At 34.9% G+C, this 13,598-nt stretch overlaps 1 protein-coding gene across 1 annotated transcript; it reads right to left on the bottom strand.

Moving 5' to 3' along the window:
* Positions 1-3,552: 3,552 nt before the first annotated feature.
* LOC112006221 (probable mannitol dehydrogenase) lies at positions 3,553-7,555 on the bottom strand. Its single transcript, XM_024038518.2, has 5 exons — positions 7,252-7,555; positions 5,939-6,052; positions 4,447-4,960; positions 4,192-4,345; positions 3,553-3,939 (listed from the first exon to the last, which is right to left on the bottom strand). The coding sequence occupies exons 1-5, from the start codon at positions 7,347-7,349 to the stop codon at positions 3,734-3,736; spliced, it is 1,086 nt and encodes a 361-aa protein (XP_023894286.1). The 5' UTR covers positions 7,350-7,555; the 3' UTR covers positions 3,553-3,733.
* Between the last annotated feature and the right edge of the window lie 6,043 nt (positions 7,556-13,598).

Here is a 13,598-nt window from a genome sequence, read left to right as displayed (position 1 = left end):
AAGGGGCCAATTTAATTTTGTGGCTAATTGGGTTATGAAAAAACTTGCTGGATGGAAGATGAAATTTCTGTCATTTGTTGGAAGAGCTGTGTTGGTTATGTCTGTTATGTTAGCCATTCCAAATCACGTCATGCAAGGAGCCACCTCCCAATACATTTGTGTGACAAGTTGGATAAAATAAATAGAAATTTTTTGTGGGCGTCAACTAATGAGAAGCGAAGAATGCATCTTGTTGGGTGGGAAAAGGTTATAAAGGCCAAAGAAGAGGATGGTTTGGGGATCCAATTAGCTAGAGCTAAGAATATAGCTCTATTGGTTAAGTTGAATTGGCGAATGTACCATGAAAAGGAGGTGTTATGGACAAGGGTGCTTTTGAAAAAATATTGCTCTAATACTAGGAGCAATTCCAGAAATTCGGATGGGCTTCCTTCATCCCCTAGTTGGAATGCTATGAAGGTGGGCTTCCCCATTTTTTTCAAAGGAATTTGGTGGAGGGTTGGGAGTGGATCTAGGAAGAGCGTATGGATGGATAAATGGATTAGGGGGCAGTCCTTGATGGAGCTTATTGAGGGGCCTTTAACAAGGGAGGACATGAAGTTGACTATAGCGGACTTTCATGTTAATACTGATTGGAAGTGGGAGGTTTGTCCTTTGTTTTGCCTTTCTCGGTTAAAGAGATAATCTGAGCCATTCCAGTTTAGAAGTTCAATAATGGGGAGGATACATTAATGTGGAAATTTACGAAGGAAGGAGATTTTTCAACAAACTCAGCCTATTTCAGTGTAATGGCTAAATCGGGAGAAGCTAACACTTTCAACGGTTCCTAGATCTGGAAGTTAGACACTCTCCCTAAGATTATAGTTACTTGTGGCTGTGTATGCATAATAGTGTTCCTGTGAGGGAGGTTCTTGCGTACAAAGGGATCAATTGCAACATTCTTTGCTCGATATGCAAGAATCAAGTGAGTCTATAGATCATGTATTGAGGGAATGCTTGTTTGCTTGTCATTTTTGGTCTAATATTGGGACTCCTCATCCCTTTTTGTCCACGCACACTCAAAATATGGGGGATTGGGTTTATGAAAACTGTCACAGTAAACAGGTTCACATCAGCCACATTCCTTGGAGTGTTATATTTCCTTTTTCCATTTGGAATCTCTGGAAGCATCATAATAGAATTGTTTTTGATAATGCCCCTCTTAATCTTAATCTTCATAGCTATTGCCTTAACTAAGCTGTGGAATTTTTCTTTTGTGTTGGTAAGGTGAGACAAGTGAATCAGAGATCCATTATCTAGGTGAAATGGTCTAAACCACCTAAAGGGTGGTACAAATTAAACACAGAGAGGGCTTCTTATAGGAACCCAGGCCGAGCGGGGGGTGGTGGACTTATAAGGGATTGTAATATGAGTTGGTTTAAAGGGTTTGCGAGGTCCATTGGATTTGCTACCAGCATTACTGCTGAGTTTTGGGCTTTAAGGGATGGGTTAAAGCTGGCTTTGAATGCAGGAATCCAAAGGTTGATTGTGGAGCTGGATGCGAAAGTGGTGGTTGATCTTGTTAAGTCTAATGCAGTCATTAATAAACCATATGCCCCTCTCTTATATGACTACAGGTACTTAATGAGAAGATTTCTCCAGGTCCAAGTGACTCATGTGTATAGAGAAGGCAATAGATGCGTGGATGCGCTTGCTAGATGGGGCGGTTCTATGGCTGGAATTTTTGTTGTGTTTGATCAGCCACCAAGCTCTGATATTTTGGATTTAGTTAACTTAGATATGGTTGGCATATATATGAATAGGATAACTGAAACTGTGCTCACCTCTAGTGTGAGTTAGTTTGTGTTTGTATTTCCTTTTAACAAAAAAAAAAAAAAAAAATCTAGGCTATGAATTTACATGACAGTCTAATCATTATAAGCCATGAGTAACACAGTCTCCAAAGCTGTGTATGAAGACCTCATGATAAGGTACTGCCTCAATAGTCTCTAGTATATCCTTGCAAGCCCACTAGTGCTTTGCATCAAATATCTCTGCTGAATGGTTGATGCACAATTGCTTAGAACTATTGCTGTGGTTGACCTTGTCTGCTAGTGATGATGCTGCTATGCTTGTACTAGCATCAGTAATGCTACAAACCAACTTGTAAAGTTGTAATTTACAACTATGTGTTTTGTTAGCTTTTATTCTGTGCCAAATTTGATTGTAATTTTATTCAATCTTTTGTACCCTGTATTTATTGTGAGATTTAATTATAAGGGTTGTGTGATAGAGAGAGAGTATGAAGACTCAAACTATTGAAGACTGAAGAGGTTTTCGCGGGTAGCTCACTACTTAGCATCCCACGAAGTGATCTATGTGACTTACACATGCTAGAATGCGAAGAGTCAGGACAGGATGAAGACGGCTGTGTTTCGCGAGTAGCTCATAGGTAAGGCCTTCCCGCGAGACACCCGCAAAACATTCTGTTTCGCCAGGCTGTGCTATCTGATACACACTTTCTGTGCCCACACTATTTATACCCACATTATCCACAAATGTTAAGGAGTGCTTCAGAGAGAAAACCCTAGCCACAAACATTGAGAATTAGAGATTGTTATACCCACATTTCTCTATACAATTGCTTGTGAATTTTCCTCAACTCCTACCTCTCCATTTCCATACCATTGAAAGGTTGATAGCCTAAACACTTACCACACCCTTTCAGAGTGTCAAGTGAGGTTTTGGTGCTGTTAGGAAGGCATTGGAAGAAGCCAAGGATGATAGATGCAACATGTAGCTTGTTGCGAGATTCGGAGAGCTAGATAAGACACGGTTCCAAGAAGTCTTGTTGGAATAGGAGTTTGGAGGGCTTAGGTACATCAGGTAGATTAGGCTTGGAGGGCCTCTTGCTAACCCATGTATCCCAACTGATTGTTTAGTGGATCGATTATCGCTTAGAGGGCAGCAGAAAGAATTTTCGCAGAGTTCTTCGGTTTCCTCTTCGATAACATATCGGCGTGTTATTTTGTGTTTGCATCACTCTTCCTTACTCTTTTACATTCCATTTAATTGCTATGTTGTCATGATTATGGATTAGAGTAGCTTGTTTGTTTATCCGCTCGCATTTATACTATTCAGCACTTTGTATTAAGTTAGTGTAAAATTTATCGAGCCGTAACTTTAATTTGGGAGTCTAAAGAGCTCTTCACATTTTTGAGCTTTCACAACTCTTTGCTCTGTTGGCTTGTACCACTATTAGACTACTGTCCTACACTAGTCTTAGCAGATAAATCCCTAAACCTTGACCAAACTTCATCAGTTTTAACAACAATAATATATTAACTCAATGGTAGGAGTCCTTTTCAAATTATGAATAAATCTAGGCTACGAATTTTGTTTTGTTTGGTTCTCCCTTTGTTGTTGTTTTTGTTCTTACTTGGCATACAAAACTTTCACTTTTATAGAATTTACGTATCCATAATGATCACACACACCCCCACCAAAAAAAAAAAAAAATCATATTCCTGATCTAAAAATGGGGAAAGAGATTACAAGGGACACAATAACATCCTGTTATTTAAAACGCAGACAAACAAATCAAATTTATTATTATCTATGTAGAAATGAGACTTAATACATTGATCCCTTGTTCAAAAAACAGAAAAACAATACGGGGAAATAATGGAACTGAGACAACTGAATACATATCATCAACTTCTCAGTGAGCCATACTCAGAAGCTAGGCAGCAAAAGGTCAAGAGCTTGACTTCAATGTGTTCGCGATGTCAATGACAAATCGATATCTGACATCCGCTTTCACAAGACGCTCCATGGCAGTATTCACATAATCAATTGGTATAACCTCAATGTCAGCAGTTATGTTGTGTTTGGCTGCAAAATCAATCATCTCTTGTGTCTCCTTCATGCTCCCAATGCAACTACCACCAACTAGCTTCCTTCCTGTTATTCCATGACACTTATTAATACAAAATTCTCAGTGGAACTACAGATATAGCTGCCATACGAGGGCTGATGAAAAAATATGAAATGACAGCACCACATGAATTCCAATTAGTAAGCACTAAAGCCAGCAATTAGGCTTGTACAACACAGTCATAAATTATACATAGATTCTTATATGCTTATTATATTAACAATACCATATGCCCTTTTCTTTTCGAATATAGAAAATGTTAAAAGCCACATTCTTACCCATGAGTAAAGGAAAGACTGGTAATTCAAGCGGCTTCTCTGGTGCACCAACCATAATGAGCTTTCCTTGTGACTTCAACAGACCAATTAGAGGCAGGAGGGGATGCATAGCAGAGACTGTATCAATGATACCATCCAATGTGCCTTGGGCAGCCTAATATGGTCGATAAAGTTAGAATCTTTGATACAAATTACATTATTACAGTAACTTACATTCACATATAATGTCAATGCAGCATGTTAATAACTTTGTACCTGCATCTCATCTTGGTCTTTGCTAACCAAAAATGAATCGGCACCAAGATGTTCCAAAGCTTCCTTCTTCTTGTTAACTGAAGTACTGATCACTGTCACCTTAACCCCCATAGCTTTGGCAAACTTCACTGCAACATGGCCTAGACCACCAAGACCAACCACACCCACATGCATACCAGGTTTGTCAAGCCCATAGTATCTCAAGGGACTGTACACTGTAATCCCAGCACAAAGGAGAGGGGCACCAGAATCAAGTGGAAGGTTGTCTGGAATACGGACCACATAGTGCTCATCGGCAACCATGATGTCCGAGTAGCCTCCTTGTGTGATGGTTCCATCAAAGTACTTGACGCCATAGGTGAGGATCATATCGGGGCAGTAATTCTCAAGTTCGTTGGCACAGCTGTCGCAAGAGTTACATGCTCCAACCATGCAGCCAACACCAACTTTGTCTCCAACTCTGAACTTTTGTACCTTGCTTCCCACTTCTGTCACTACACCCACAATCTCATGCCTGCATTGTCCAATTCAGTTCACATGATTTCCATATGGGATAATAAAAAAAATTAGAAATTAATTAAAATCCATTCACTGATTTCATCCAACAACACATAAGAAATAGCATCCAACTTGGCATGTTTTGGTGTGTTGAATTGAAAAGGTTCTTAGATTTGAGAGAAGTGCAATATAAGTGCTAATTCATCAGCAATTGATTCCATGATTTTATGGGTTTTAAGTCTTCTCCAACTGTAAATTCAATACTAACAGTTTTCTATTATTCACTGCAATCCTAGCACTGCAGCACACAGCTTCTATATAAATTAAAAATCTGGTTGTGCATTTCATTTGTAGTACACTAATCTTACACAGACAATGTGGAGGCTACAGAAACTTGGATTTGTAGAATAGTCAAATAAGTGGTACGCTATCAAAATGGGTCATATGTATTTTGTATGGCTATAAATGCACCAGATGATGATTGAATGATTAAACGGAATTAATAAAGCCAAAGTCTCTAGATAACTAATGTCGTCTAAAAGACCTGGCTAAATGCTTCTCTCTATATATATAAGTCCTAATATTAGGTCTAGTATAATAATTACGATTGGTAGAAAAAATTATTATTTTTGTATGATTGGTATAAAAATTTTACTTTTTTGTGATCTGTTTATTTTAATAAAATGGATAGGTAAAGAAATAAAATGAAATAATGATTGAGCCGTTTTCATTCTACTAATTTGATTTTTTTTTTTCCTTATATAAGACTAGAAAAAATTTAAATCTTATCCAAATTAATTTTTTTTATGCAATAAAAATTAATTTTATCTTTTACTTTTTTATCTACTAAACACATACGGTCAAAATAATTTCAACTCCTTATTTTTGAGAATATATATATATATATATATAAATAAGAAAACAGTATTGTACTGTCCACGTATATATAGTAATACTATAAATGATAATAGACTAATAGTCATGGAAAACCTACCCAGGAACTAGTGGGTAAGTAGACATGCCCCATTCATTTTTGGCCATGTGGAGGTCAGAGTGACATATTCCACAATATAAAATTTTGAATGTTACGTCCTTCTCTCCTGTTGCCCTGCAAGTTCCAAAATATCAATTTAGTACATATATACCATGAAACCTTCATAAAATAAAGTTCGCCCCCCAAAAAAACCATAAAACCAATAGGAGACTGTTGGTTAATTATTGACCAATCACCATAAGCACCAATTCAACTAAAAAAAAGGGGGACATATCTCCATGCACACCATGTTTAATTGATCAAATAAATTCATTGATTTTTTCGTTATATCGTCTCTAAAATCTCGCAACGATCAAATAACATGAAATGATAATAAGAATAAAATAAGATGAGCTTTCGGAATAATCTCGCACTTGGGTGCTATTTTTATATGAATTTTACGGTAAAATCTGTTTAATTTTGACTGGCTCTTAAAAAAGAGTAAAAGAAGACTACGCTATTTTCTTCGAAAGTTCATGTTTGTGGCTGAGTTTATAGTTTGACCCCAGGCATGCTACCTTATCAATTAAAAAGTATGATAGAAAATAATGACTACAGCGTACAGAATGTTCTTTTTTCGAGTTTATATAGGTAACATGTGCTTTAGTACAATTGTTATTAATTAGGAAAGTTTCAATATTACTTTTATACCGTCCAAAAAGTTAATTATTATTTTGTTTTATAAAAAATTTTTAAAAATAAAAAAATTTCTTAAACTAATACTTTATATAGAACATCGGTTAACATTTCATTATTGTTTCACTCCTTTTTCTTTTTCTTTTTTTTTTCTTTTTTCTTTTAGATAAAAGAGATAGAAACTTGCTTCACAATCTTAATGTGAAGTAAAATGTTTCACATAATGTTCATAGTCTTATATGAGATGTACATAATTGACACATAATATAAAAGAGTGTGAATACTATTAAATGTGAAATTGTCGGACTTTGAGTCGTGACACTCAATCTCAAAATAAATTTGTGATAAAGAAAACACATTTGTTAGAGCATGAGTTATGTTATTTTACCTCAAAACCAATTAATGATGAAAAAGAAAAACTCAAGTCTTTTACCGCACTTAAAATTGCAACTCACATACCTATTTTTAGATTAATCATAGGGAGCCCATATTACAGTCTCTCCCAAAAAAAACAATCAAAGCCTCATTACAAAATACAAAATACTTTATTTTCCATTTTCTTAATACTTTTTGAGAATCAAAATTATAGATTGAAATGAAAAATGAAACAAACAAGAGTAGTATGAGAGAGAGAGAACCTTCTTGAGAATTGGAAGGGGGAGAGGTGCCCAGAAGTATCCTTGGCAGCCCAGCCAAACGCCTTCTTGGAGTGCTCAACCTCTAGTGATTTTGCCATTTCTCTCTTTTGTCACAAGTAGAAAGAAACTAAGAAGGCAGAAAGAGAAAAGCTGAAAGAGTAACTAGAGACTAGAGAGGGATAGAATTGCTAATGAATAGGGTCCTAAATTGTGTGAGATATATTTATAGGGCATGAGGAGGAAGTGGTTGGGTTTTCTCTTTGCGCGGGCTGACGTATTGGGTGAGCTAACGATAGTTAGATGTAGGACAGGCGGACATTCTGACTAATTTCGTTTCTCCGACCAAGCCATTTACTGGGAGGAGTTTTCACTTTCCATCTTAGCTTGATACTTATCTCTTATTTGATGGAACTTGCAGGCTTAATAATGACGTTGTACTACAAACATTTTAGCTCAATTTTCTCGTGTAAAAGATGCCTTTCAATTTCCAGCGCAAAGAGAAAATGTATGTAGTAGTGTAGTACCTTTCACTTTACACGAGACATTTTAGAACAGATTTTATTTGGATTTTAGGTCTCACCATTTTGGATTTTGCGAGTTATTTTCTAAATCGACTTTTGACTATTTTCACCCAACTCATTGTTTGGCTATTGAAAAGATTCTTCATTTTTCAATCACATGAGAATTGTGATAGAAATTGTATTCCTGAACTTTCTCAAACACAAAAGTTACGTATGAAAAATTCGGGACTCTGTTCCATGAGCATAAACTTACTGTTTAGAAAAGACAGTGGCTTGATCTCAGTAACGATACTTCACATTATCTGGGACTAGTGTTTCCATTTCCCTCTTTACTCTGTATACAATGGTATTCTCAATTCCTTTACATGAAAATTTATAAGATATTATCCATATCTCTTAAAATACATGATTCATTAAATCATTTACACAAGTTATATAACTATTGAGAAGATCGCGTGACTAAAATTGCATGAGATTGATTTGCTGAAATAGGACTTTAAAATAGTATGTTCATTTTCTTTTTCTTTTTTTGAAGGTTGAAATAGGATATTCTGTTTAGAATATAAGATAGTCTGTCATTATTTCGAATGAATAAAGAGGGATTTGGATCACAAAATTCTATGGCTCTTGTAGAGAGTGCTACTGTCGATAGAAAAGATATGCAAACAACCAAATGTCTCGTCACAAAGCTACCATTTAGAGAGTGCTGTAACTCATAGCTCTCACTCAAGTTGATTGGAAAAGCAAGCACATTAGGGGAAAAACAAAAATTGAAAACTTCACGTCGGAGGCAAATAGTGCTGATGAGATCAATTTGTTTCCCGATCAGGACTGTGACATAGGGTCCCTATCCTATTTATGTGCCCTTTTGATTTTGATTTTTTTTTTTCTCTTGGTTTAATGATAATTTGAGTGATTATTGCATTTTGACTATATAATGTAGCCAACTCTAATATTATTGTGTATTATTCATTGAAAAGTTTGATGTGGCTTGATCTCGAAATCTAGTGATTCGATTTAAGTACTTAAAGTGTTTAAGCACTTTTTTATCCTACCGTCAAAATGACGATTTTACCTTTTAGTTTAACTTAAAGTGATGTTATTGTCTTGGTTAGTGTTAGGTTAAACGATAATTATAAAATGGGGTGTTTATATAATGCTTATCATTGATGGAGCTTGCAAAAGCGAACACCAATGTCAATAAACTTCTTATTCATGCCAAAGGTTTTGTAGCTGAATTGGCATCTCCTTATGCACAAAGTGCTTGGGGTTTAGAAGAAAAATGATTCGAGCTGCGGAGTTAGCAGTATATTGTAATAATTTCTCAAAAAAAAAAAAAAACTTCTTATTCATGAAAGGGAAAGTTTGTGAAGCAACATGCATTTCGTAATCTCTGAATTGTTGCATGCTACCTTATCAATAAAAAAAAGATATCTCTCAACTTTTCAACTAGGGAGATTTAAAGAGTTTGATTAAAAAAAAAAAAAAACCTTTTCATAATAGAGGTGGCTCTAATTTTTTTTTTTTTTTAAATGGTTTAGAATTGCTTATCCGTGAAAGGGATGATTCTGAAAAAAAAAATGGTTTATATATAGTAACTTATCTGTAACCCGGGCGATTCTAAAATTGTTGAACAGAAATACAAAATTGGTTTTAGAACAACTGCCCGTAATTACTGGGGCGATTCTAAAAAATAATAAACTGAAAATGCGTTTTAGAAAAATTTATCTGTGAAATGAGAAACCTATAAAATTTTCTTCCTATTTTGAGAACATAATTTTGTTCATATTTTGATTCGTCCAAAGTTGTTGACACCCATATATAATCGTTTGGAATTTAAGGTCTCAACTAGATGGTCATTTCTTCCTAAAAAAAACAAAAAAAAAAAACAAAAAAAAAAAAACAAAACAAAACAAAAAAACAAAAACAAGATGGTCATATGAAGTTTCTCTCGCGCAGTGGGAAAGAAACTTTGTTCCCACCTAATTTGTATACAAATTTTGTCCTCTCTAAAATATCTCCATATTACTTTATCAACAGTCAAAGTCGTCTGATTTTATTATTCCATATTTTGAATGACCTCTTTTGAAGTAATTTTTTTTTTAATTATTCCAAATATATTTTTTGAAGTAATTTATAATGATGAGTGATGAGGCCTTTTCTCAATTAAAAAAAAAGTGTTTATTATACATAATTAATTTTAGAAAAAATGGTAGATTACACCCTTAAAATTTGAGGATATTTGAATTTTACACCATGAAATTTTAAAATTTGAATTTTACCATTTGAAATTTTAGGTATTTGAATTTTATACTGACATTTTAGAATTTAGATTTTACTCTCCTAAAGTTTAGGAGTATTGAATTTTACACCTGCAAATTCTAAAATTTCAAGGTGTAAAATCCAAATGCTCATAATTTTGGGAAATAAAATCTAAATATTCTCAAATTTCGATAAGTAAAATCTAAATTTTGAAATTTTAAGATGTAAAATTCAAACAACCTCAAATTTAAGGGTGTAACTTACAATTTGCTCTTAGTTTTAAACACACGCAAAAAAAGTAATTAAAATTGTACTCGAAATCATGATTTTAAACTTATGAAGTAATTCAATTACTTCTACCGAAAAAGAAAAAAAGAAAAGAAAAAAGAAAAAAAAGAAGAGTTATTAAATTGCTATTTGCATGTTTGTAAACTAAAGTGTGTACAAGAAGTTTAATAAAAAAAAAAAATATCCTGATGGCTGGTCAAAGTCGTATGATTTTTTTTTTTTTTCCCTTTTCATTTTCAATGACCTCTAGCCACCTCTCATGTTCCCATCCCAACTTTTTTTTTCTTTGTCTTCTTGTCTTGAAGTTAATGAGACAGACTTTTTTCGCTTCCATAAACAAGTCCAGATTCCTACATCAGTGTTCATAATAAAAATTAAAAAAAAAAAAATCCTACATCAATGACCAAAGTCGTGAATTGCTTTTTATTCGAGAAATTTCGCAGGACTGCATTTGTTGATTCTTGTATGTTTCCTTAACAACCTCGGTGCCACTAAAGTCATATGATCAAATTATGAATTGGGCCCTAACAACCACGTTTTTGTCATTAATAAGTGGTCAGCGCCAGTGTTCTCAACATTTTTTTTTTTTTTTAATATTTAAAATTTTAAAGGGAACTGCGCTAGTGAGGGACTATTTGATTGGTAAGTGCTCTAACGAGGGATTCAACAACTTTGATGTTGCGAATAGGTAACTTTAACAGTCAAAGGTAACGAGTACTAAAGTTTAATTGGCATTTCTGGTGTTTTTAACCATAGTATAATTCAAATTTACTGTTTCTCAACTATCAAATTATCCAAAGAAAAAAAAGCACCCCACAAACTATCCAGGATATCCTAACCTTCCATGAATTCTGTTACACCGATTTCTTCATTTTCTTTTTAATCAAGTATTTTGTTTTTTTCCTTTTTTTTTTTTTTTGAATACAGATAATAACTATGATAAAATCTGGGGAATAATTAATAAAAACAAGAAATGGAATCCAAACAGTCCGGGCCTACCATATGAGATACATATATAGTATATCATATTGGCTTTCTTTACAACACCAGGTGAGGGGTCAGTTCAAAGCATACGGAAAATACAGTAAATATATATATATATATATAATAGGCAATATTAAAAAAAAAAAAAATTTGAATGGAATCAATTAGGCTCAGATTGTAAAATTATCTTCGTTAGGAGACTAAATTTGGTCCGAATTCAATTTATCAACATTAATTAATTAAGTGACAGAGTTATTAAAAGATAAAGGAAAATAAAAATAAAAATAAAAAGCCACACACAATAATGCACTTGTTTATGATTCTACTTGTGATTAATGACCTCTATCTTCCCAAAGTCATGGATTACAAAATATGAGATGCCAACCAGTCTACTTCTGAGGAAGATTCAGACCTAGACAGTAATGTTAGTGACATAAAAGGCTTCACATGCCCATGGTTGTGGGTTCGAGTAGATAGTTCTTGTTTGGCCAAGGTTAATCCTTAATACCACCATTATTTCTCCACCCCTAAGTGTGTGTATATATATATATATATATAACAGAAGCATTTGAATTTTTGTTGATTTTGACACATTAGCTTTGTAATCCTCACAAATTTATAATAAGCCACATGCATCACGAAGCAAATTTTTGCAACATGAGTTAATGGTTAAAGGTGGACAACAACTAAATCCTATCTATACTTAGTGGTCCCCCTTTTCGTATTACCACTAATGCAGAGTAGACCACCATGGTTTTTCTAGACTCCCAGGTGCGCCTAAAATCGCGTAAGGCAAAAAGACACTAGTAGAAATCATTTGGGCGATAGAGTTGGAATTGCATGAAATTTGGCAGGCTGAAGGGAAATGACTTTCTAAGCAATAGTCGTCGTTTTGCCATGAGCTACCCCTTAATTTTGGTGAATTTCTCTATTTAGGCCCAAAAACTGTGATTTTTCTATTTATACTAATTTTTGTTTCCTTAATAACTTTTTGCTCAAAAGTCAGAATAAGGTCCCGCTTGTTTTAAGACAACCCTTAATGCCAGTAGTTTATGATTTTGTATGTAACTCAATTTTTTCATTTTTGATAAATTTTGGTATTTTGCCACCTAATCTTATAATTAGTTCAAATTATGGTTTCAGACATTTCCTAATTATCTTAGAGTTTTATTTTCTTGGTATTTATATGTTTTGTAGCTGTCAAAGACAAAACAGATTATTATTAATAAAATTGCGTAGTTTTTTTTTTTAACATTTCTTTGGTTGATTCTAGTTTATCACCTTGTGGATTCAAGGAACCTTGTGAATTTGAGGTTTACTATCCAAAAACTAATAGTTTAATTTTTGTCTATTGATGAGGAAAATTTTATACTAACCCTGCAAATGGACGATCGGTCCTTAAGGACGATCGATCCCTAAGGGATGACCAATCCCTAAGGGACGACCAATCCCCAAGAAACAAGGAGTCCCATGGGGACGATCGGTCCCATAGGGACGGTCAAATCATGGAGGACGATTAGTCCTAACCATGGACAACTCCTAGAGGACCGTTAGGCCTAACAATCCCTAAAATCGTGATGACCCATCACCTAGAGTTTCCACAAGACGTTCAGGGTGCATCTACGTGCCCCTATATGGAAACTACTTGCGCACCACGGCCAAAGATCCTGTCACACAATCAAATCTCTCATATATGGAAATGTGATCTCGAATATCTTGGGACCCTTCTCTCTATAAGAAAACCTCTCTGAATCAAGGGATTCAGGTCAACTTTCTACCACTATATAAATCCTAAACCTTACCCTCCTCAAGGTATGTGAATTCTCTTTAGCTCTTGCACTCTTGAGTTCTTGGAGATCCTTCTATCACTTACTTAACTTTCGGAGGGTCTTTGGCCGATACCTCAGAGGTGCCCTTTGATTGGTTCTTCTTTTCTATTCTTTAGGTACCTCCATTGGCGAGTGTGTGGACGATCAACTCACAGACGATTTTTAAGCATCATCAATTGGCACCATTTATGGGAACGTGTGATAAGTCATATCTTTGTTTCAAAGACAAAGAGTTGTATGGTCTAGACACGATCAATGGCCATCACCAACCAAGAGACCAAGAACCCGTCCAATGCGTTGGAGAGACAAGTGCAGACCCTCACTGCAGCGATTGAATGAATCACTCAACGGAACCATGAGTTGGAGCGACAGTTGGAGCAGCAAAACGATTGGGAGCTGAACAATCGGAACGTCGAGCAAATAGGGACGAACGCAACAACGACCATCCCCGGCGAATGACCAT

This window comes from Quercus suber, unplaced genomic scaffold (assembly GCF_002906115.3).
Source record: "Quercus suber isolate HL8 unplaced genomic scaffold, Cork oak 2.0 scaffold_378, whole genome shotgun sequence".
In the NCBI taxonomy this organism is placed as follows: domain Eukaryota; kingdom Viridiplantae; phylum Streptophyta; class Magnoliopsida; order Fagales; family Fagaceae; genus Quercus; species Quercus suber.
The sequence above is the reverse complement of the archived record's forward strand: the minus strand, read 5'-3'. Positions and strand labels throughout refer to the sequence as shown.

Excerpts from the sequence above, each read along its gene's own strand:
- LOC112006221 (XM_024038518.2), bottom strand. The coding sequence starts at position 7,349 with ATGGCAAAATCACTAGAGGTTGAGCACTCCAAGAAGGCGTTTGGCTGG. Across the intron at positions 6,053-7,251 it reads CCCTTCCAATTCTCAAGAAG|GGCAACAGGAGAGAAGGACG; the intron begins GTTCTCTCTCTC and ends TGGAACTTGCAG. Across the intron at positions 3,940-4,191 it reads AGTCTTTCCTTTACTCATGG|GAAGGAAGCTAGTTGGTGGT; the intron begins GTAAGAATGTGG and ends ATGGAATAACAG.